The 27485-nt window shown below is 31.5% G+C and overlaps 2 protein-coding genes across 4 annotated transcripts in view; one reads left to right on the top strand and one right to left on the bottom strand.

Annotated features, from left to right (window-relative positions):
* The first annotated feature begins 1708 nt into the window (after window positions 1-1708).
* LOC100375322 (uncharacterized) lies at window positions 1709-25764 on the top strand. 2 transcript variants are annotated; one of them, XM_085503025.1, is made up of 12 exons: window positions 1709-2027; window positions 2713-2889; window positions 9799-9869; window positions 11435-11666; window positions 11896-11951; window positions 13940-14102; window positions 14656-14746; window positions 14886-14961; window positions 16347-16472; window positions 23545-23712; window positions 24209-24266; window positions 24455-25764. In XM_085503025.1, the coding sequence occupies exons 2-12, from the start codon at window positions 2713-2715 to the stop codon at window positions 24557-24559; spliced, it is 1323 nt and encodes a 440-aa protein (XP_085359151.1). In that variant the 5' UTR covers window positions 1709-2027; the 3' UTR covers window positions 24560-25764. The 2 variants fall into 2 exon arrangements, with proteins under 2 accessions (XP_085359151.1, XP_085359152.1); XM_085503026.1 differs by having other exon boundaries at window positions 1709-2253.
* Window positions 25765-26344: 580 nt separating this feature from the next.
* The window catches only part of LOC144352383 (ATP synthase mitochondrial F1 complex assembly factor 1-like), a 155615-nt gene continuing 154474 nt past the window's right edge, over window positions 26345-27485 (bottom strand). For both annotated transcript variants that reach the window (XM_085503028.1, XM_085503029.1), the window contains one exon: window positions 26345-27332. In XM_085503028.1, coding sequence (XP_085359154.1) covers window positions 27159-27332 — 174 coding nt within the window. In that variant the 3' untranslated portion in view covers window positions 26345-27158. The remainder of the gene's footprint in view (window positions 27333-27485) is intronic.

Here is a 27485-nt window from a genome sequence, read left to right as displayed (position 1 = left end):
AAACAAATGAAGCAATCTGCCAATGTCTTGTTGATTTCCGACACGTGCAGCCTCCAACAGAGCGGGTATTTCCTGCACGCGCACCAGTATTACACAATAACTATTTGCAGCTCATTGCAGTCTGACACCCAATCAATGTATCCTTTATTTTAAATACTGAGTAAATAACCTGTTTCCAGACAGAAAGTTATACAAAAAGTATAGTCCTTTAGAAAACAAGTGTTTTCACAGCTTGCCGTACGATCAAAGGAAAAATGTCCATATAGGCAACACCGTTTTTGCCATACCAATCAATGAGTGCTCAATAAAAAAATGTCTGATGACAAAAAAAAAATGTAAATGTAATATGCATTTTTTTTTTTTTAAATTTTATTGTAACGAAAGTATATTTTAAAATAAAAACAAACACAAATGCATACATATAATTTTGGTAGCGCAATCCGGTCATGCTGCGATTCACAATTGTTGATTATTACTAGTACTTTGTAGTGATTATAATAACGTACAGAGAATAATTTCATCGAATTGTAAAATGCATTCCGGTCGCATGTAAACGCTCTATAACTATGGTAAAACCTAAATTTGAATCTAATTAACCATTAGGCGTGAGGAAAGTTTGAAATGTCCCAAAAATGACTCCTAAATTAGAGATTTCACGGTTATCACAGTCATTGTATGAAACTAGTGTGTGTCATGATGTACTTTCTTATTGATTTTACGATCGTGGGTCAGGGGTGAGTGTTGTTTTGACTGGCGTATTGTGATTAACATTCCAACATGAAACAGAACATTTTCTCGTATTTTGGACTTACCGCGAAATTAAAACCACGTGAATATTTTTTCTATTTCTTCAGTATGAGCATACCATTAACCGCTTATATCGTGTATGCCTTGGCCGATTTCATTCAAACTTTGCATTTACGTCACTATGGTAGGTCACTAATGCATGTCATTTGGTTTCGCAATTTGATTTAAAATGGTCGACTGGTGGAAATTTTGTTTTGGTTTAAATTTTTATTGTTATTTATGTATATTTATGACCGACTGGTGGACATTTTTCTTACATTTTTGTTCCGTATGGTCTGATTTCATTCAAACTTGTTATGAACAACACGCACACTGTTTTGTTTTGCCAAATGTATGTTTACATGTTTTCTCCCAAATTCCATATGCCCGGGATTTCAATTGTTTTTTATGGTTTTGTTTTTAATTTGTTTATGCACTTCATTAAGTTCCAAATAGGAAAATTAATATTAGTGAAAAACATAGTTATACCACAATATGGAGAATGCTAGTCGGTCTTAATATAATAAGCCAGTAAACTTCACATGTATGTGTCAAGTAGCGGGGCGTACAAACATCATATTCATCCAGTCCTGCGTTCCAAAACGACTGCACATGCCGATTACCAAATATTATCTTCTATGCACATGCCGGTGATCATCGGAGTACACATTTTTGGCAAATGGCAAAATACTAGTAGGTAATCTCACTCCTCAGTCGAAACCAGAAGTTCCTGTCAATGATTTCCGGGCAATGACATGTCTACTTGTTAATTGTCAGGAACTTAGGGGTTCCACGAACTCTTGTTTACACCGGTTTCGTGTACGACCTCAAGTGACATCGATGTGGGGGCGTTGTCCCCATTAGCCAATCATATATGTCGTTGCGTCAGTGCTAACCAATCAGTATCGCCGTTCCTCCTTATTGTTCTATAAAGGTTCGAGGCTTTCGTGTTTGGTGACAGAAGCAAATTTCATATCGAATTTTTAACTATTTCGCAATACCGAAATTTATTGATGTTTACTCAAATTGTAGACAGTAAGTTTATTGAGAATTGAACAAGTTTTTATTAATATTCGGCTTAGTTAAAAGGTGTATCGTACCTGTTTACGTCGTTGTTTTTACTCGGGGATTTCCTCGCACGGTCAGCTGATTTGGACTGGCATCATCCGGCCGGTGACAGACATCAATTTCAAGGTCATCGATTCTGGTCGAGAGAGGTTTGACTGTTTGTATTAAGATTGGTAAGTTGGGAGGCGGTATTGCAGTGTAACAGAAGCATGTACTACATTATAGAAAAATAAGATGGAATGAAATGACATATAAACGACGATGTATATCGCAACTCGTGACTGAATCCCTGCTGTAACAGCTTGTTCATAAAACGTAAACAACCAACTAGAAGTGCAATGGGTGGTTCTATGCTGTAACCAAACTGATTGCGCAGTGATTTTTTTCTTCATTTTGGAGGTTTGTGGAATTGTGATGTGTCTCTGTTAGTGAAAGTTACTCTGCAAATATTGTAATTTTATGAAAGACGTGAAAGTGTATCCTAGCTACGCAACGAATTGGGACTTTTGCCAAAGTTGCCAATGTAACACTCATCTTTGTATCGAAAACTTGAAGCGAGACCCGGGATAAATACCATCAAATTTTATGTTTAAATTTATTACCTTTATTTTTAGTTTTCACCAAGGTTTTTTTTTTTTAATTTTCTTTAAGATGTTGTTGTACATATAGACATTTTTTTGGTTTATGAAGTTTCTACTGATTTATTTATGGTTTTACTACTGTACAATTTATCTGTCATTCGCACCCAGCTCAGAACTTGTCCCAAATCAAGCCAAGATGTAATCAGGAATGTTGCCATTGACAGTATTAGCACTCAGTGAAATACCAATAGACAAAACTTGTTATTGTTATTATTAGATGAAACCAGATACAACAATGCCAGCGGCACAAGGTTCTGAAATAAATGGTACAAGTACCACTGAAGAATTACGGGATGAGTTTTGTGATGCAGAAAACCCAGTTATGGTTCGTTTTCAAGATGTCAGTGCAGCAGCATATAAGATTAAAAATGGCATACAGAGGACCCCATGTCAGGTTAGTGGCATACTTTTTACTTGGATTTCAAGGTTACATATAGGATATACTTAATAGTGTATTTATATTGGTAAGAATTCTTTTGGGAACCCCTGAATGTTGTTACCAGTGTGGACCTTGTACCAGAAACCTACATGAATAGTCAATTTAATGGTCATGCAGTCATTGTAATTAGTAATTGTAAACTATAACATATCTTCATGGAGGTTAAAAGAGAAGGAGTCACAACCAAGCTTAGATCAAAGGTACCAGGATGGTCGCCGCTGTTTTTACATAGATCAGGGAGTTTATTTGCCGAACATACCAAGGAGAACAGTTTCCGCTTAGCGCAGTGAGGATTACGATGCATTAGCATACTACAGACGCCTTCGACAGCATTCGGTGATTTTCGTGACAATTCTAGTCAAATTCTTATAAACAAATATGGCGACGATCGATAACGCGCACAAGTTTAACTACGATGCTGAAACTGCTATATGCTTTAATTCAGAAGACGTAAACGAAATCGAAGAGCATATTACAGACGAAGAATTGTTTTGCATATGCTGTAAACAAAAAGATTGCTCGAAAACAAAAAATGCAGCGAATTTTTACCTCCATGCACTGCCATAGGAAGTAGGACATACACGGGATATAAACTTCAAAAAGTGTCATTTTGAACCTCAAAATTCAGTCTCTGGTACAACGCGGTGCGGTCTATGTCATGCACCATTGCAAAGATCATTAAACAAGCTTTATTGTGGACTAAAAAACAGTACTAGCAAGGTTTCGAAACATTACCATATTGCCGATTCAATAATACAATGGAAAATTTTCTGAAAAACGAAAAATTACATAAACTTAACAAGAAATTCTCTAATTTTCAAAATTCCAACGTTCCCGTTCTCACAAAAACGATTCCTCTACGTATAAAATATCTGCGCATGCTTTATGTTCTTTAAGATTTACTGTGACACCGTAAAACAAGACCTTGAAGTGTGTACTTTACGCAGCAATGCTTGAGGGTAAATGACGCGTCAGCAACGATCCTGGGGTGAAAGGACGATAAGACAAAGGGAATTATGGGATTAAACTTGGCTAAAACAAAATAGGTTTAGAAGGATTATTTATATTGGCTGTGACTCCTTCTTTTTTTACCTCCATGATATCTTTTACCAAACTCAAACTCAACCGCATTAGCACCCATGTCTGGTCAAGCACCCAGCCCCCACTTTACATGATTTTTATGTTCGGTGTCACATTTGCTAAAGTATCCACCCCTTTCAAAATGATGAAAGTTGTCAACTCTTAAGTCTAACTCTTTTCAATTTGTTTATTAATGACCTACCAGGAATTTTTGATGCTGCAACATGTAATCCACCCACACTGGGAAACAGTAAAGTTGGTTGCCTCCTCTTTGCGGACGACATTGTCATCCTTTCAGAAACAAAACATGGATTACAAAAGAGCTTAGATAATCTTTCCAAGCTGACTGTTAATACAGAGAAAACAAAAATAATGGTTTTCAATAAAAATAATCGTCTATTAGACAACAATATCTTCTTCTATGAAAGTAAAGAAATTAATGTGGTGTTAAGCACTACAACTATTTAGGGGTTGTATTAAGTTCGAACGGAAAATTTAAGGAGGCAATGAAAACATTAAAACTAAAAGGCCAAAAAGCTTTATTTAGTTTAAAAGCAAAACTTGGACATAAGGCAAATTTAAATCCACTTACAATGCTATCCCTTTTCGATAAACTAATTAGACCCATACTAGTTTACGGAAGTGACATCTGGGGTCACGAAAGCACATACAAATCAAGTGTGGAAGAAATTCACCTAAACTTTTGTTGTTTTGTTTTAGGAGTCAGGAAGAACACATCAATCTTGGGTATTTATGGGGAACTGGGAAAATACCCACTTGACGTATTCATCAAAAAACAATTAATTAAATACTTCAACAGAGTAATGAATACATCAAATGAATTGGTAAGGGAGGCAGCAATTATGAACAAACAATTAAACAGCAATTGGTACAGTGCCATAACTACACTGTTAACTCAAATAAACCAACCACAAATTATCGAAACAACAACTATACTGAACGACAGAGAAACAAAGAAATTAGGTTTGGAAGTTGAAAAAATATATAAATTATACTGGAAAAGGGAAATTAACATACGGACTGATGTTAACCAAAATAACAATAACAATAACAGAAGAAATAAACTGAGAACGTACAAAAATTTCAAAAATGAATTCACTTTAGAAAATTATGTGATCAAAATAAAGAATGCCGAACTACGTGAATGTCTAAGTAGGTTCCGTCTGAGCAATCATAAACTAAAAATTGAAACAGGGAGGCACACCAAACCAAAAACCGAAATAGGAAAAAGAATCTGCGAACTGTGTTCAAATAACAAAGTAGAAGATGAGTACCATTTCATGATTTTACAAAAAATTGCGGAAAGCATTATTTGAAGTGACTACTAAGCACATTATAAATTTCACGAATATGAGTGACTACAACAAATTTTTAAAATTAATGGGTGATACAAATCTGAATGTATAAATACCAGTTGCCCAATTTATCAAAAATAACACGAACCTTAGACAGCAACATCTTCTGGCAAATTAACATAAATGCTTTTCTCCTTTAATACGTTTTTTTTTTCTCATTTCCATCTTTCATTGATTTACTGTTTATTGCTTTTTTTATTATTATTATTTCATCTATTTTTTTTTCAATATTATTACCAACATATATCAATAGTTTTTTTGTAATTGTAGTCTGTTGATTTATTTTTTAAACCATTGTTGTGCTTTAGACAGTAATTCTTGTAAAATTTGTATGTTTTATATATGTGTTTTAGCAGTTAGTGTAACCATTTTAATTCTTTCTGAGGAATTTTAGTGTTTCAATAAACCATAAACCATGGTCATAGTTATTAAACTGTGTCAATGAACATGTCCTTTTCAACAACAAAATGTGCACAATTTTACTGGTCAATTCAAGCACAAAACATCATGGTGAAAATTGCTTTGCATCAGGAGTGCTATAATGTGCATATTATGTGTTTGTTGACTCCTGTGTGCGAAGCACAAAAAGGGAGTCTTTGCAGTTAGTGTGTCTGTGTGTGTGTGTATGTGTGTGTGTATGTGTGTCCGACTGTTCCACTGCTATCTCAAGAACCATACATTGATTTTTGATGAAACTTGGTGCATAGATGCTCTGCATAGATTTCATTAGGTTTTGGTAAAAATCCATGCATCTTAATAACCTAATTTGCATGATAATTAGCTGATTTTTAGCTGTTCCATGACTGTTCCACTGATATATCTAAAGAACCACTCATTGGATTTAGATGAAACTTGGCACATAGATGCTCCAAACTAATGCACAGATTTGATTTGTTTTGGGTAAAAATCTGTGCAATATTAATTACCTAATTTGCATAATGATTAATTGGTTTTCGGCTTTTCCACTGATATCTCAAGTACTAATCATCACATTTCAATAAAACTTGGTACATAGATGTCATAGAACACTGCACAGACCTGAAGTAGGGTAATATCAGTACATAATAATTACCTAATTTGCAGAATTAATTAATTTTCAGCTTTTGATATTTCAAGTAGTAATCATCACATTTCAATGACACTCGGTACATAATTACTTAAAGTGCCTGTGCAATGCCCACCCTCACGTTTCCCATTTGAGATCTGTATCCCACTGAAATGGGCAGTTATTGATTTTTTTGCTGAAAATGATTACTTGTATCCAAGTAAATTTGGGTTATTTCTCATGTTGTAGCCACGCCCACCTATCCTGAAACGGTCGACTGTTTCCGGATTTCCTACTCTCGCCGAAAGTGTGCCACCAAATGCCAAAATGTGATAGGAAGTCATACCCCTGAGCCGTAATAACACTGGTCATTCAGTATACTTTTAAACGATATACATTTTTCAGTCGGCGTTTTTTTTCTTTCTTTTTTTGTCTATTTTCTTTTTTTTTGAGAGAGAGAGTTTTTAGATGTTGTGTTGTGGGCAGTTTCAGTGAAACGTATAGTCATAGTGTAAGTATTAACACGTTTCTAATCGATCCGAAGGTGCGACATCAGTGAACAAAAGCCACTTAACCTCAGATTCATATTTTGGAAAAACTGTCCTCGTCCATGAAAAAAACAACTAAGTTTAAAGAGAAACGCCGACAACATAAACCTGGCACAACACTTTTGAATGAAATAGATTCCGGACCATGATCACCGAGGCGGATTTCAGAAGAGAGATAGACGTCTGGCAAGTGTTTCAAATGAGTTGACTTTTTTGCGATCCTGATTATCGTTTTATAGAGACCATTTAGTCCCTGTTAAGTAAAAGGTAGCAATAATTTTGACAGTGACACGAAAACGAAGCGTCGGACAAACAGGAAATTACACAGCCCTTACACACTGCTAATTGTTTTCATTTTCGAAGGCTAAGAGTTTCTGAATTGTTTGGTGGTTTGTGTTGAATGTTGAATTCACACCTCTGTTCTTTTTTTACCTCCATGCTTGCAGCTTGATCTGCGTAATAATTTCTGAAATAAGAATCCAGGCTTGGTCAATGTGTTTCCACCAAATAAAGTTTTAATATGATGTTATAATTATTACAATCACGCCATGGATCATGCTAACTTGAATCCACTCTGAATTTATCTGTATGTGTGTCGATCTCGATTATTTTTGTTATCCAATTAAACGCCGCTTTTAACGCACTTGCCCTCGTCTTGACCCAACACGTTCACCTATTTCAACAAAATTTCAATTTATTTCCAAGCAGCTGTCATTTATTTAGTAACTGTGATTTGTCGTTTTTTAAATTATTTTATAGTGATCACTATGGTCTAATGTTTAGAATGTCAAAATATGTTCTCTTTTATTTTAATTTTGAAAGTTTTACTCAGACGATCGATGAAATAAAACAGTGTAGTGATGTGCCTAGTAACCTGCTAAATAACGAGATTCCGACGTCAAATTCTATTTTGTCCAGCGACAGTGTACAAACGTGCGCCGCTGACGATCACGGTGACCAGCTACACCAGAACGAACATATTTCGCATCTAACTCAACCCCATGCAACAAAAATTGATACTATGTGTTCATTATGGTCCATTCCCCCTCGACAAACAAGTACATAAGTGAAAATTTAGTCAAAGACGAAAAAACTGCAGAAGAAATTTGCCTTATTTACATGTATCGGCAATGCAAGCTGCCATGCGACTTCCCCTTCTGACGTCACAAGGGGAATTTCTATATGCAAATAAGAAGCTAATGAGGAGCCTCATTTTAAAATACACAAAAATAAAGTTGCCGTAGATTAAGTTTAAAACACATTTTTTCACTTAAAAAAATAATTCATGCTTAGAAACATAAAAAAATAATAATATTTATGTATCAATGGATAATTTTAGGCGTGAAAATAGCAGCCATTTCACAGGCACTTTAAGGACTGTGCATACCCCTGATTAGTTCTTGGGTAAATATTTGTGCATATTAATTACCTTATTAGCATAATTAGTTAATTTTCAGCTTTTTGCCTGATATCTCAAGTACTAATCATCATATTTCAATGAGACTTGCTACATAGATCTTCTAGGACAATGCAGAGACATGATTAGTTTTAATTGGATATTAATTACCTAATTTGCATAATGTTCCACTGATATATTAATAAGAACCACGAATTGGATTTTAATGAAACTTTTAAAGAGAACTATGCAGAGACCCAATTAGTTTTTGGTAAATATTTATGCTTATTAATCACCTAATTAACATAATTAATTAACACTGATATCTCAATTACTGATCATCATATTTGAATAAAATGTGGTACATAAATGCTCTAGGACAATAGACAGGCCTGATTAATTTTGGGTTAAAATTTGTTCGTATTAATTCTCTAATTAGCATAATAATTCATAATTTTTTTGTTCTGTTCTTTTCATATTATTTACCTGATTTACATAATTAGTTTTCAGTTTTTCCATCAATATCTCATGTACAAGTAATTTTTAATGTGTCTTCAATACTCTCAGCAGATGGGAGTACTTTCTAAGCTTTCTTTGATTTTTTCATTGTTTTAAACAAGTAATATAAGCCTCCAAACATATCACGTAGTTGATACAAATTTACATTTTGGCAGTTTTCTTATGGAGTGTCCATTCCTTAAAAATCATTAGTTCACTGGGCACTTATACTGTCAAACAGTATCTCATCCAGTTATGTAAATGACCAAGGTGTGTCTATGGTCTGACTAATTTTCAATGATTCAGGAAACAACAAATGTATTTTGGGATTTATGTGTAGTTTCTGTTAGAGATTCACTCCTTATACACTATTATTATACATCTGTCACCATAACGGCATAAGTTACAGCGTGCCGTAATTTTGCGGTATTTTACAGAGAATTTTCGTTCTACCATATTAGGAAATGCAAATTCCAAATATGGAATGATTACGCTTGTAAGCGTCCTCTAATAATAAAAACAAACATGGCTTCCATCATGGTTTGACTGGACTACACACAAAGAAGTTCGCTGATTCTGTTCTAAACATTTTGGATTTCGGCATTCCCATGATTTATTCTTGGAAGGAAAAAATGTATAATAATAAGGTTATTACGAGAATACCGGTACCTCAAAGTATGCACTCATACAGTACGCCATACATCAACACACACATACTCAGGCTATACTGTCTTCATGCATACTTTGAGGTATTTTCATAATAACTTTATATTATTGTTTTCAGTGCTGGGTGTATAATAAATGTAAATTTTCATTAAGCTTTCACTTCCAGTTCCCTCTTTTCACCACAAATTCAAAAGGAAAAATGTATAATAATAAGGGTATTCTCGTAATAACCTCATATTATTATTTTTCTTTTAGAAATCACATATGTCAGCAATGACTGGAGTTGAAATTTACTTCAAGAAAGAATTTCTACAATACACAGGAAGGTGAGAATGTTTTTTTTGATTATTTCATTGTCATTGATAGTTGTTGAATATGATAACTTGTTGATTTTATCATATCATTTTCAGACTGCATAGTGCAAACACTGCAGTACTTTGTGTTATTGTAAATAACCTACACTAGATTTGTGATGACTCGTATCTGATGCGTCAATTGGACTTAAAATTGAAAATTAGTTAAATGCAACCAGCTATTATTGGATAGCAATTATTATTTGGTAAAACAGTCTGTTTATACAAATTTATCAGGCAACTAAAATAATAAGAATAACAATTTACTAGACAGTTTTGCCATCTGATTGTCAATCTGAAAATTTAATAATGTTTTCAGGGAGCCAGAGATGTTTTTTTTTTTTGATAAAGACACCAATAATTTTATGAGACAAAATTATGGTGAATAACTTTGAAATTGTTTATGCATAATGAAATTATGTTGTGATAAAACCAAAACCATGACACCCATTTCTTCGTAAAAAAAATAGAGCATTTTCTTTTGTGTTGCAACATGTGTAGTGTGAAAAATATGTTTAGTTAGAAAATTGGAAAACTGCCGGGGCTGATAGGTATATATAGGTTTTGGGCAATGGACTTTCCTCAGTGTTATATGTGAATGAAGGCTGATGGCCTAGTTATAAGCTTCCTATCTTATTTGTACTATCAGTCCTGCCTCTGACACACCTCCAAAACAACAATGTTTTATTGGTTGCAATTGTTATCGTTAGTTGGTGTATAAAAGCAAATAAACAATGATACTGTTGTGTGTATGAGTTTCTTGGCTGAATGATAAATATACATATTTCGTGAATGAACTGTGGTTCACCTTAGTCATACATGTATTTACAATCTATGACAATAACAAAAACAACTCTACAGTGTCAAGGTCAATCAAGTGTGAACTACAGATACTAGATTACCTTAAGTGTAACCAGTATTTATTTCATATGTTATGTATTCAGAAAATGTAATACATGTACTTGGTTTTCTTTGATTCATAATTCATTTTTTTCAAATCTGAAAAGAAACATTTATGGAAAACATGTCCGTTTTTAATCCTTATATACTTTTCAGGCAATCAGTTTAATTCTCCAAACAAAAGTCTGCAAATTAGACAAGTTCAACCACCTTTCAAAACCAATTAAAAAACAACTGCACATGCACAATTCAGTACAGTTCAAAATCAGCTGAACACTTAACATTTTTTTCTCTGCTTCTGTTGGAATAGTTTTTTTAAGAGATGACTGTTATCTCAAATTTGTTTTTTCAAAGCAGACCCTTGCAAATTTGTTTTTCTTTTTTGACCTATCAGTACTCTGCATAATGTTATTTCTTCATGTACCTCTTTTGATCCCTATATACCAGAGTATGTTCTTCGTATGCTCTGTTTGTAGCACAAAATGATATTTTAGCGGATTTCAGTTGACAGAACTATAAACCCCTATAGTATATTACAGATTATAAAAATGAAAAGCCATCAATTTAATTTAATTAACCACTGCTCACATAATTCAAAACATGATCTCAACCAATGTTTTATTTTTTTCTTCACCAAGTTTTAAAGAAAGGGGGGCTAGGTACACATTGTTGATGTTACCAGCTGAACAGAGACAGGTTGGTGTAATAGCAGCATCCGCTGGTAACCATGCATTGGCACTCTCATATCACGGAAAAGATCTGGGTATCCCAGTGTATGTTGTCATGCCGATCATAGCACCCATTATGAAAGTGAGCTTGTGTAAACAAAATGGTGCTAATGTGATTGTGACTGGTACTGATCTTGGTGAGGTAAGTGATTGCAAAATTGAAATGTACCGTTTAATGTTGTTTTGCACATGTGTATAATAAACATGTACAATCTGTATATATTGATTGTAAAATGTAGTATTGGAATAACAAGCATGCTTTAGTATGTTTTATTTATCCTTAAATACAGCTAATATTTGCTTATGTGCTGTATCTGTGACCTGATGTCACAGAATCTGAGAATAACTTTTCATTTCTGTTCTCCTCATAGTCCAAGAAGCATGCCATGAAGCTTGCCAAGGAGAAGGGTTTACAGTACATAAATGGGTGAGTAAGGAAAGAGAAGGGTTTAGAGTACATAAATGGGTGAGTAAGGAAAGAGAAGGGTTTAGAGTACATAAATGGGTGAGTAAGGAAAGAGAAGGGTTTACATTACATAAATGGGTGAGTAAGGAAAGAGAAGGGTTTACATTACATAAATGGGTGAGTAAGGAAAGAGAAGAGTTTACAGTACATAAATGGGTGAGTAAGGAAAGAGAAGGGTTTACAGTACATAAATGGGTGAGTAAGAACAGAGAAAGGTTTACAGTACATAAATGGGTGAGTAAGGAAAGAGAAGGGTTTACATTACATAAATGGGTGAGTAAGAAAAGAAAAGGGTTTACAGTACATAAATGGGTGGGTAAGAACAGAAGGGTTTATAGTACATAAATGGGTGGATAAGAACAGAAGGGTTTATAGTACATAAATGGGTGAGTAAGAACAGAGAAGGGTTTACAGTACATAAATGGGTGGGTAAGAACAGAGAAGGGTTTACAGTACATAAATGGGTGAGTAAGGAAAGAGAAGGGTTTACAGTACATAAATAGGTGAGTAAGAAAAGAAAAGGGTTTACAGTACATAAATGGGTGGGTAAGAACAGAAGGGTTTATAGTACATAAATGGGAGGGTAAGAACAGAGAAGGGTTTACAGTACATAAATGGGTGAGTAAGGAAAGAGAAGGGTTTAGAGTACATAAATGGGTGAGTAAGGAAAGAGAAGGGTTTAGAGTACATAAATGGGTGAGTAAGGAAAGAGAAGGGTTTACATTACATAAATGGGTGAGTAAGGAAAGAGAAGGGTTTACAGTACATAAATGGGTGGGTAAGAACAGAAGGGTTTATAGTACATAAATGGGTGGGTAAGAACAGAGAAGGGTTTACAGTACATAAATGGGTGAGTAAGGAAAGAGAAGGGTTTACAGTACATAAATGGGTGAGTAAGGAAAGAGAAGGGTTTAGAGTACATAAATGGGTGAGTAAGGAAAGAGAAGGCTTTACAGTAATAAATGGGTGAGTAAGGAAAGAGAAGGGTTTACAGTACATAAATGGGTGAGTAAGGAAAGAGAAGGGTTTACAGTACATAAATGGGTGAGTAAGGAAAGAGAAGGGTTTACAGTACATAAATGGGTGAGTAAGGAAAGAGAAGGGTTTACAGTACATAAATGGGTGAGTAAGGAAAGAGAAGGGTTTACAGTACATAAATGGGTGAGTAAGGAAAGAGAAGGGTTTACAGTACATAAATGGGTGAGTAAAGAAAGAGAAGGGTTTACAGTACATAAATGGGTGAGTAAGGAAAGAGAAGGGTTTACAGTACATAAATGGGTGAGTAAGGAAAGAGAAGGGTTTACAGTACATAAATGGGTGAGTAAGGAAAGAGAAGGGTTTACAGTACATAAATGGGTGAGTAAGGAAAGAGAAGGGTTTACAGTACATAAATGGGTGAGTAAGGAAAGAGAAGGGTTTACAGTACATAAATGTGTGGGTAGAAAAAGAAGGGTTTACAGTACATAAATGGGTGGGTAAGAAAAGAGAAGCGTTTATAGTACATAAATTGTTGAGTAAGAAATTTAACTTACCAAAAATTGATCACAGTAAATCATTCAATAATTGTTGTGTGATGATTATATACATGCAACATCATTCATATTTATTATTTTTATGGATGTGTTTTCAAGAAATAGTATGCAAAAAGTTTTAGCATACATCACCGAACAAAATTTTGAAGTATGGGAACAAATTGTAAACTACTCAAAACACAAATTTTTTATCAATTTTCGAGGTTGTTCTGTGGAAAACTTAGTTTGGTGACCATATATTTTTATTTCAGAATTTTTAACATCACAGTAACCCTACCCCTCTTGCTGGCTTTCAAGAATTTCTGAGTATGTTTTTTTAATGGTAGCAAACTATACCATACCAGATCATTGCTTTCATCTGCAATTCCATGAAATTCACTTGAGTTTATTTTTTAATTTGTTTGTATTTATTTGCAGTTATGATCACCCACACATCTTAGCTGGGCAAGGCACTATGGGATTAGAGATTGTCGAACAAGTGTCTGATATTGATGCTGTTGTCATTCCAGTTGGGGGAGGTGGTTTAATTGCTGGAACAGCTTTGGCAGTCAAAAGTCTATATCCACAAGTACAAATAATTGTAAGCACATGTACAATATTTTTTAATATGTTTGCATTTTAAGATGATTCACTCAATCCACCCATTATAATACACTTCCTACTTCAAGATTTAAACTGGTCCAGCCCTCAATCTTTTAGCCTGACAAGATTGCATGAGTTGCGCCCTCCGCAGTGTTCAAAACACAATACATGCCTGACAGAACAATGTAGTTTTCACTTCCCGGGACGATTTTTTGTCAGTCCCAATCAAATTGCAGAAACATCAGATAGTGACAGCCATCAAAAAATAACCATTTACGGCAGAGTTTATTTGTTGACATAATGTGAGAAAATACTAGTAAGTCTGTAATTTTTGCCGACAATGCAAACACAGCATTTTCTTTCTGGTTTTGGGGTCTGTTGTTACATGTATTGAAAGTATTGGGCTTTGGGTGTTTCCCTTGTGCTTCTATCATTTTTGGAAATCACACCAAGCTAGCTGTATATAAGCCAGTAAAATGATAAAACATGTTTGGAATGTACTCTTGCTTTTATTTTTGTGAAATTAATTTTATTAATTATTTTTTTTGTAGGGGGTAGAATCTGAACGCTGTGCTAGTTTTAAAGCTGCATTAGAAGCTGGACGACCGATATATACTCCAGTATCTTCCACATTGGCTGATGGTAAGTCATTCTCTGTATGGTCTAGCACTGGAAAATCAACATATCCTCTGAGCATCCTACGACATGCTCTCTATTATTTCATCATGATCATATGTGGTATTCATTCTAGTTGCTCATAATGCTATTTCAATTTTAACAGGTCTAGCTGTTCCTACTGTTGGTGTAAATGCCTTTGCTACTGCTAAACCTTTAATAGATAAAATGGTAACAGTCAGGTAAGATGACTTCATTGGTGTTTTTTTTTGTATCCTGGCACAGCACCTGTAGCTTTCCAGGCATCAAAAGAGGTTGTTCCTTTTATGGCAAATTAATATTATTGAAATTAGTTACATTATGCTATATTTGGATGAACATCTTGAGAGAACACTGCTACACAGCACAGGGAGAACACTGCTACACAGCACAGGGAGAACACTGCTACACAGCATGGGTAGAACACTGCTACACAGCACGGGGAGAACACTGCTACACACACGGGGAGAACACTGCTACACAGCACTGGGAGAAGAGTGCTACACAGCACGGGAGAACACTGCTACACAGTACAGGGAGAACACTGCTACACAGCACAGGGAGAACACTGCTACACAGCATGGGTAGAACACTGCTACACAGCACGGGGAGAACACTGCTACACAGCACGGGGAGAACACTGCTACACAGCACGGGATGAACATTGCTACACAGCACAGGGAGAACACTGCTACACAGTACAGGGAGAACACTGCTACACAGCACGGGGAGAACACTGCTACACACACGGGGAGAACACTGCTACACAGTACAGGGAGAACACTGCTACACAGCATGGGTAGAACACTGCTACACAGCACGGGGAGAACACTGCTACACAGCACGGGATGAACACTGCTACACAGCACAGGGAGAACACTGCTACACAGTACAGGGAGAACACTGCTACACAGTACAGGGAGAACACTGCGACACAGTACAGGAAGAATACTGCTACACAGCACGGGGAGAACACTGCTACACAGCACTGGGAGAACACTGCTACACACACGGGGAGAACACTGCTACACAGCACTGGGAGAACACTGCTACACACGGGGAGAACACTGCTACACAGCACTGGGAGAAGAGTGCTACACAGTACAGGGAGAACACTGCTACACAGTACGGGGAGAATACTGCTACACAGCACGGGGAGAACACTGCTACACAGCACTGGGAGAACACTGCTACACACACGGGGAGAACACTGCTACACAGTACAGGGAGAACACTGCTACACAGCACTGGGAGAACACTGCTACACAGCACTGGGAGAACACTGCTACACACACGGGGAGAATACTGCTACACAGTACAGGGAGAACACTGCTACACAGCACTGGGAGAACACTGCTACACAGCACTGGGAGAACACTGCTACACACACGGGGAGAACACTGCTACACAGCACTGGGAGAAGAGTGCTACACAGTACGGGGAGAACACTGCTACACAGCACGGGGAGAAGACTGCTACACAGTACAGGAAGAATACTGTCACACAGAATGGGAACACTGCCACAAAGTACGAGAAGAACACTGCTACAATGACTGAGCATTTGTGTTCAAATGTTTTTCAATTTCAGTGAAGACCTAATTGCTTTGGCAATATTGAGACTGATAGAGTTAGAAAAGGCTGTGGTTGAAGGTGCTGGTGCCACTGGATTAGCTGCAGTACTGGGAGACAGACTGCCAGAATTGAAGGGAAAAAAGTAAGTTTTAAAGGCTTGACCAGAATCACAGGATTATGTCTATTCTCCTTTTTTTGTTGTGCTTATGGAAATTTACAATGTGCAATTTTTGTTTAACATTGCACTTCACTGTAACACACAAAAGAATGCTATTTCATGGTGTCATGCGACAATACCTCCATGGTTTTACATATCAAACCAATGAACATTGTCATACTACTTATGACCAATTTTCTCAAAATTGAACAAGTAACATACATAAGATTACTTCCAAACTTAAGTTAACATATGCAGTTTAATTCTATAGTGTTCAACGACTCAAACAGTATGTATGTACAAATCTGTAACAACTTGAGCAAACTGTTATCAACTAAACATGCACAAGTAGTTAATTAGTATGCAAATTAGTTAAATATTATAGATTAATTCCAAATCAACTTCTTAGACATTCAACTACAAAAACAGAAAACTTATACCATATTTTAACCTATTTGAGCAAACAGTTGTTAGGATATCAAAAAAACATTCTGAAAGTGATTAATTAGTAATTAGTCTACATATGTTAATTACCTAAGTATTAAACATTGAACTACACAAACAGCATGCATGTACAAAATTTGTAATCATTTGCACAAACAGTACAGGGAGTCTGCAACTTCAGTTACTAGTCTGCAAATTCGATAATTAATATGCACGTATGTGTACCAAGTATCTGTGCATCAAATTTGATTCCAATCCATCCAGTGGTTCTTGAAATATTGATGGAACAAGATTTGACACATCCATCAATCCATTCCTTGTGCTCTGCACACAGCTTGACCTTACCAGTGTAAATTATTCTTCAATATCAGTTTAATTAAGCCGATATGAAGCACCACTGATGTAATTAGTTGTGCTAATTCAGAACAGAATTATACATTGATATTATAATAGTGATCTTAAAAAACATCATACTATAGTTGAAGAATTATAACTATAAATACAATTCACATTTCATAAAAAACATCATACTATAGTTGAAGAATTATAACTATAAATACAATTCACATTTCATAAAAAACATCATACTATAGTTGTAGAATTATAACTATAAATACAATTCACATTTCATAAAATACATCATACTATAGTTGAAGAATTATAACTATAAATACAATTCACATTTCATAAAAAACATCATACTATAGTTGTAAAATTATAACTATAAATACAATTCACATTTCATAAAAAACATCATACTATAGTTGTAGAATTATAACTATAAATACAATTCACATTTCATAAAAACATCATACTATAGTTGAAGAATTATAACTATAAATACAATTCACATTTCATAAAAAACATCATACTATAGTTGTAGAATTATAACTATAAATACAATTCACATTTCATAAAAAACATCATACTATAGTTGTAGAATTATAACTATAAATACAATTCACATTTCATAAAAAACATCATACTATAGTTGAAGAATTATAACTATAAATACAATTCACATTTCATAAAAAACATCATACTATAGTTGTAGAATTATAACTATAAATACAATTCACATTTCATAAAAAACATCATACTATAGTTGAAGAATTATAACTATAAATACAATTCACATTTCATAAAAAACATCATACTATAGTTGAAGAATTATAACTATAAATACAATTCACATTTCATAAAAAACATCATACTATAGTTGAAGAATTATAACTATAAATACAATTCACATTTCATAAAAAACATCATACTATAGTTGAAGAATTATAACTATAAATACAATTCACATTTCATAAAAAACATCATACTATAGTTGTAGAATTATAACTATAAATACAATTCACATTTCATAAAAAACATCATACTATAGTTGTAGAATTATAACTATAAATACAATTCACATTTCATAAAAAACATCATACTATAGTTGAAGAATTATAACTATAAATACAATTCAAATTTCATAAAAAACATCATACTATAGTTGTAGAATTATAACTATAAATACAATTCACATTTCATAAAAAACATCATACTATAGTTGTAGAATTATAACTATAAATACAATTCACATTTCATAATAAACATCATACTATAGTTGAAGAATTATAACTATAAATACAATTCACATTTCATAAAAAACATCATACTATAGTTGAAGAATTATAACTATAAATACAATTCACATTTCATAAAAAACATCATACTATAGTTGTAGAATTATAACTATAAATACAATTCACATTTCATAAAAAACATCATACTATAGTTGAAGAATTATAACTATAAATACAATTCACATTTCATAAAAAACATCATACTATAGTTGTAGAATTATAACTATAAATACAATTCACATTTCATAAAAAACATCATACTATAGTTGTAGAATTATAACTATAAATACAATTCACATTTCATAAAAAACATCATACTATAGTTGAAGAATTATAACTATAAATACAATTCACATTTCATAAAAAACATCATACTATAGTTGAAGAATTATAACTATAAATACAATTCACATTTCATTAAAAACATCATACTATAGTTGTAGAATTATAACTATAAATACAATTCACATTTCATAAAAAACATCATACTATAGTTGAAGAATTATAACTATATATACAATTCACATTTCATAAAAAACATCATACTATAGTTGAAGAATTATAACTATAAATACAATTCACATTTCATAAAAAACATCATACTATAGTTGTAGAATTTTAACTATAAATACAATTCACATTTCATAAAAAAAATCATACTATAGTTGAAGAATTATAACTATAAATACAATTCACATTTCATAAAAAACATCATACTATAGTTGAAGAATTATAACTATAAATACAATTCACATTTCATAAAAAACATCATACTATAGTTGTAGAATTATAACTATAAATACAATTCACATTTCATAAAAAACATCATACTATAGTTGAAGAATTATAACTATAAATACAATTCACATTTCATAAAAAACATCATACTATAGTTGTAGAATTATAACTATAAATACAATTCACATTTCATAATAAACATCATACTATAGTTGAAGAATTATAACTATAAATACAATTCACATTTCATAAAAAACATCATACTATAGTTGAAGAATTATAACTATAAATACAATTCACATTTCATAAAAAACATCATACTATAGTTGTAGAATTATAACTATAAATACAATTCACATTTCATAAAAAACATCATACTATAGTTGAAGAATTATAACTATAAATACAATTCACATTTCATAAAAAACATCATACTATAGTTGTAGAATTATAACTATAAATACAATTCACATTTCATAAAAAACATCATACTATAGTTGTAGAATTATAACTATAAATACAATTCACATTTCATAAAAAACATCATACTATAGTTGAAGAATTATAACTATAAATACAATTCACATTTCATAAAAAACATCATACTATAGTTGAAGAATTATAACTATAAATACAATTCACATTTCATTAAAAACATCATACTATAGTTGTAGAATTATAACTATAAATACAATTCACATTTCATAAAAAACATCATACTATAGTTGAAGAATTATAACTATAAATACAATTCACATTTCATAAAAAACATCATACTATAGTTGAAGAATTATAACTATAAATACAATTCACATTTCATAAAAAACATCATACTATAGTTGTAGAATTTTAACTATAAATACAATTCACATTTCATAAAAAAAATCATACTATAGTTGAAGAATTATAACTATAAATACAATTCACATTTCATAAAAAACATCATACTATAGTTGAAGAATTATAACTATAAATACAATTCACATTTCATAAAAAACATCATACTATAGTTGAAGAATTATAACTATAAATACAATTCACATTTCATAAAAAACATCATACTATAGTTGTAGAATTATAACTATAAATACAATTCACATTTCATAAAAAACATCATACTATAGTTGAAGAATTATAACTATAAATACAATTCACATTTCATAAAAAACATCATACTATAGTTGTAGAATTATAACTATAAATACAATTCACATTTCATAAAAAACATCATACTATAGTTGAAGAATTATAACTATAAATACAATTCACATTTCATAAAAAACATCATACTATAGTTGAAGAATTATAACTATAAATACAATTCACATTTCATAAAAAACATCATACTATAGTTGAAGAATTATAACTATAAATACAATTCACATTTCATAAAAAACATCATACTATAGTTGAAGAATTATAACTATAAATACAATTCACATTTCATAAAAAACATCATACTATAGTTGTAGAATTATAACTATAAATACAATTCACATTTCATAAAAAACATCATACTATAGTTGTAGAATTATAACTATAAATACAATTCACATTTCATAAAAAACATCATACTATAGTTGAAGAATTATAACTATAAATACAATTCAAATTTCATAAAAAACATCATACTATAGTTGTAGAATTATAACTATAAATACAATTCACATTTCATAAAAAACATCATACTATAGTTGTAGAATTATAACTATAAATACAATTCACATTTCATAATAAACATCATACTATAGTTGAAGAATTATAACTATAAATACAATTCACATTTCATAAAAAACATCATACTATAGTTGAAGAATTATAACTATAAATACAATTCACATTTCATAAAAAACATCATACTATAGTTGTAGAATTATAACTATAAATACAATTCACATTTCATAAAAAACATCATACTATAGTTGAAGAATTATAACTATAAATACAATTCACATTTCATAAAAAACATCATACTATAGTTGTAGAATTATAACTATAAATACAATTCACATTTCATAAAAAACATCATACTATAGTTGTAGAATTATAACTATAAATACAATTCACATTTCATAAAAAACATCATACTATAGTTGAAGAATTATAACTATAAATACAATTCACATTTCATAAAAAACATCATACTATAGTTGAAGAATTATAACTATAAATACAATTCACATTTCATTAAAAACATCATACTATAGTTGTAGAATTATAACTATAAATACAATTCACATTTCATAAAAAACATCATACTATAGTTGAAGAATTATAACTATATATACAATTCACATTTCATAAAAAACATCATACTATAGTTGAAGAATTATAACTATAAATACAATTCACATTTCATAAAAAACATCATACTATAGTTGTAGAATTTTAACTATAAATACAATTCACATTTCATAAAAAAAATCATACTATAGTTGAAGAATTATAACTATAAATACAATTCACATTTCATAAAAAACATCATACTATAGTTGAAGAATTATAACTATAAATACAATTCACATTTCATAAAAAACATCATACTATAGTTGTAGAATTATAACTATAAATACAATTCACATTTCATAAAAAACATCATACTATAGTTGAAGAATTATAACTATAAATACAATTCACATTTCATAAAAAACATCATACTATAGTTGTAGAATTATAACTATAAATACAATTCACATTTCATAATAAACATCATACTATAGTTGAAGAATTATAACTATAAATACAATTCACATTTCATAAAAAACATCATACTATAGTTGAAGAATTATAACTATAAATACAATTCACATTTCATAAAAAACATCATACTATAGTTGTAGAATTATAACTATAAATACAATTCACATTTCATAAAAAACATCATACTATAGTTGAAGAATTATAACTATAAATACAATTCACATTTCATAAAAAACATCATACTATAGTTGTAGAATTATAACTATAAATACAATTCACATTTCATAAAAAACATCATACTATAGTTGTAGAATTATAACTATAAATACAATTCACATTTCATAAAAAACATCATACTATAGTTGAAGAATTATAACTATAAATACAATTCACATTTCATAAAAAACATCATACTATAGTTGAAGAATTATAACTATAAATACAATTCACATTTCATTAAAAACATCATACTATAGTTGTAGAATTATAACTATAAATACAATTCACATTTCATAAAAAACATCATACTATAGTTGAAGAATTATAACTATAAATACAATTCACATTTCATAAAAAACATCATACTATAGTTGAAGAATTATAACTATAAATACAATTCACATTTCATAAAAAACATCATACTATAGTTGTAGAATTTTAACTATAAATACAATTCACATTTCATAAAAAAAATCATACTATAGTTGAAGAATTATAACTATAAATACAATTCACATTTCATAAAAAACATCATACTATAGTTGAAGAATTATAACTATAAATACAATTCACATTTCATAAAAAACATCATACTATAGTTGTAGAATTATAACTATAAATACAATTCACATTTCATAAAAAACATCATACTATAGTTGAAGAATTATAACTATAAATACAATTCACATTTCATAAAAAACATCATACTATAGTTGTAGAATTATAACTATAAATACAATTCACATTTCATAAAAAACATCATACTATAGTTGTAGAATTATAACTATAAATACAATTCACATTTCATAAAAAACATCATACTATAGTTGAAGAATTATAACTATAAATACAATTCACATTTCATAAAAAACATCATACTATAGTTGTAGAATTATAACTATAAATACAATTCACATTTCATAAAAAACATCATACTATAGTTGAAGAATTATAACTATAAATACAATTCACATTTCATAAAAAACATCATACTATAGTTGTAGAATTATAACTATAAATACAATTCACATTTCATAAAAAACATCATACTATAGTTGTAGAATTATAACTATAAATACAATTCACATTTCATAAAAAATAAGTAAAAGGAAATCAGGGGCCACAACATTGTTGTTTGTGTCTCAAGTGACCTATACAAATCATACAAGACTGACCTCCACAGCAGAAAACAAACTGACTCAACTTGTCAGACTTGTACAAAATGAGTCCTGTTAGAAGGCACACTAAACCTAAAATCAAGTTTGTCATCTAAGTATTCAATTTCAAATTTAACATATTTTTACTGAATTTGTTTATAGGGTGGTGATTCCGCTCTGCGGTGGCAACATAGACACGGCCGTATTGGGACGTTGTATAGAACGTGGTTTGGCAGCTGATGGCAGATTATGTCGATTTACCGTAACCGTTAGTGACCGACCTGGTGGCATTGCTGAACTCACACGACTTATTGCTGATGTTGGCGTCAGGTAAACAAATCATTATGTCAATCACTGGGCTTATTACATCACCAAAGTACTCCATAGAGTAGACGGTCCTGTACAGTTTTGACTAAACAATACAGCCCAATTAGCATAAAAATTATTGGCATATATCATTCTCAATATTACTGACATGATTTAGGGTGATTTTTACAATAATAAGTCACATTTTTATTTTAAGAGTGTCTAAGCAGTGGTGTAAAAAACACATCTTCCTGTTAATTATTGATATCTATTATAGGTCACTTTGATGATGTGACTAATTTGCATATAATTTGTAAGGGTAGTTTTGAAAAATTTCTGTTGTGACACTCAAAATTGTGAAATAAAAAACTGTTATAACCTGATATTACTTAATCGTAGCACTGGTTGATACTTGGGTTCATGGATATGCCCATGGCGACACTCGTATAAACAGACTATGATCAGGTTGCAGCATTGGGCTTTATGGCTGGTAATGATTGTTTTGTCTTTTCTTTCACAGCCTGAAAGATATATTCCATGAAAGAGCCTGGTTAAAAACAGACATCTTCAGTGTACAGGTGAGCACTGTATATTTTATACACTCACCTCTTGAGAGACAATATACATGTATATAGCAACTAAATTAACTACTGTCCAGATCTGCTCTCTAGAATTAGACTAGATTCTAGACTAACCTTTAAATAATTTAATACAATAGATCAGCTTTACCAATTTTCTTATTTATAATTTCTCTGCTTATTTGTAGGTAAAATGTGTTGTTGAAACAAGAGATGAAGAACATGGGAAAGAACTCGAAAAGCTTTTACATAAACGTTATGACAAGGTGTCTTGGGGACCTCACTGTACATAAAAAGTATGCCTTTATAAGTGAAATAAACATAACTGCAGACCATCAAATTACAATTGTTATTTTTATAAACACTTCCAATAATGATTTTAACCTATGATATTCAAAATTGGCAATTGAAAAGTATTCTTTCTGAATGGTTTCAATTTAAAAAAATTATGTAAATGCAGAGGTGATTCTAAGGTCAAAGTAGACATATTTCAGGAATCCAACGTGCACTGTATATCAAGTTTTAATGAACAAAAAATAATTGTGAAGCACAACTGAATATGGAAGAAACAAGTCAGAAATAATTGTGAACTTTGATTGAAACATTTCAATGCAATATGAACACCATCAAAATGTATTCTCCAGTACTTATTATTGGGTTTTGGGCCTGAAACTGAAATACCATAGGCTATATATACCTGGTTATTCATCTATTCATTTTTGTATTACAATTGTTTAAAGTATAAATGTGTGTTGTAAATACCGGTACAAGACTGATCAGAGTGAGATGACTGGGGAAGGTGGGCAGGCGAGCGAGTGTGTGTGTGTGTGAATGTGTGTGTGTGCTGGAATTCCTGGTGACTAATGTTGTAATCTTCTTGTGATTTACCCAATACCACACCCAAGGCTGTTTTCACAGTACAGGATTTCAGTGTGTTTGTCACTGTGTTGGTGGGGGGTGCATGGTATATACAATCATTTGTCCAATAAGCCCCAGTATAAATGTCCGCCCTTATAAACTGATATTGTAGAAATTACCAAGAATTTACATATGTCATGAGAAACTTTTTAATAAATTTAATATTTAAAGTTGTAGCAAACATTTTTTTTTCTTTATTTTATTGGGGTTTGAAGTATTTTTGTATACTATAATTTGACTTGCCATAAGAACATACATGTGTACAACCTTTAATACCACATTAAATATACAATGTTTTGTTGTGACCATATTTAAGTCTATATTATACATCTTGGTGCTTCCTTTTGTAATTTTTATTATACTCCTCATAGATAAGTCACATGTATATAATAAGCTATAGTGTGTTTACTGCATGCAGGCACAGATGAACTTCTATTGGAGATTTTTACTTGTACAGTCACCATGTTTTGTATATATTCACAGAAAACTGAAATTTATACTAATTCCTCTACAGTTACTATATATTAAAAAAGTCTGTAAATCATTAAGTGGGTTGTTCAATAAAACATTTCACACCATACATTTAGTCTGGTATCATTTACTGGTTAACCTTAAAATACCAGCATCTAAAATTTTCAGCAATCAAGACTTTACAGAGCATATATTTAGGACTTATAAACTAGATAGACTATAATGAAATTGAAGCCATAATGGTTACAAACTCAATGAAATAACTTGGTTTATCCAAAACATTGGGTATAATTCTTGGGGGTGTATGTAGGAGATTTACTTTCAGTTTAGTAGAGATGTATGGACATTTGCAATTGTAGAGCAAGTCATGATTCAGTATAGCCTTCTTATAAACTAAGCAATATAACAAAGGGCATAGGCTGTAAATGTTATAAATCAAATCTAATGAACTTGATTGAGTTTGATGTGTCAAGAGATATAGGTATAGATGCAGAGGTAAATCTGTTCTCATTTTTTGGATTCTTATTGAATGGTATTTTACAAGAACAATGAGGTCATAGGTAAGTAAAGTTGAATATGACATGAATTGAATGAAAGTTCCAAAATAATGCAAATATAACTCAAAGTTTACATGAACTGATTGTTATGTATTCATCACACTGACTCCATGTAAAAATAAAATGAATAAATACTGGGGTATTAATACTAGTATACTAGTAGCACATCTTTATTAATACAAAAATGTAGTAACATTAATCTCATGGTTCCTTATAGAATACAACATGAATTGCAAAATAGTAGAGAAATACATTTAAACAAAACTTTTATGAGAAAAATATAATTGTCTTATTTTGGTGCCAAAAATAATTGACACTGCATATGAGGGTTACTATGCTATCTAAGTGACAGATCGTTAAGAATATACCGTACATACCTCTTGGTTCTCATAATCAGCATATAATAAAATGTTATTTCTGCACTTACTTTTATGTTAATTTATTTTTGCTCAATTTTCACATACATCTTAAAAATTATACATGATACAGTAGTCGCACTAAAATTAAAGTAAGTTTTAACCCCAAGTAACAAAGGTTTAAGACAAGAAAGAGGAGGAACACATGTTCCCCTCATAAACCTTTCCTTCAATGATGATACATGCAAGGTAAAAATAAATTATCTGCATTCTTACACATGTATGTTTTTTTTTTCTTGACTTAATTTGAACTTTAAAGCTAATCTAATCTAATCTTATCAGTATCAAATTGCATCCAATTACTAAACTAACCAAACTTGAAATATACTGAGATTATACGTTCCTGGATAATATTTTAAAGTTTGAGAAAGACTGAGCAAAAATTCCTTATCCTGGCAACAAGAAGTGCTAGCGCAACCTCACCACTTCATTATCATTACTTAAAAGGTGAAAACTGAAAACTACAAGATTTAACATTTACTGTCAGCAACATGTGCAGATTATTGCGATCCTCAAATAAAATCCGGGTCTCACAGACTGTTAGTGAGTGGTAATTCTGTTAATTCCATTTCTTTTATAAGATCCATATGATTAAATTTGTCTGGTTGTTTGGTAAATGTTTCCAACAATTGCTGCTTAGTTACACTATCAGACCCATAGTACATCTGAAGCTGGTTTGCCAAGAATTGAGCTTCTTGAACTTTCTGTAAAACAAACAAGCAAGAAAGACTTAAACTGAACTGTACCGCCAATAACAGTAAACCTATTTGATTAACACATCAGCTGCTGAAAACCTCTACAAATAACCTATATAAATAGTATGTAACAGCTAGGTGATGTGAAGCACAGAATATATA

The sequence above is a fragment of the Saccoglossus kowalevskii genome, chromosome 9, assembly GCF_978046115.1.
Source record: "Saccoglossus kowalevskii chromosome 9, keSacKowa6.1, whole genome shotgun sequence".
Classification (NCBI taxonomy): domain Eukaryota; kingdom Metazoa; phylum Hemichordata; class Enteropneusta; family Harrimaniidae; genus Saccoglossus; species Saccoglossus kowalevskii.
Note: the sequence above shows the minus strand (reverse complement) of the source record. Positions and strands in the feature narration are given on the sequence as shown.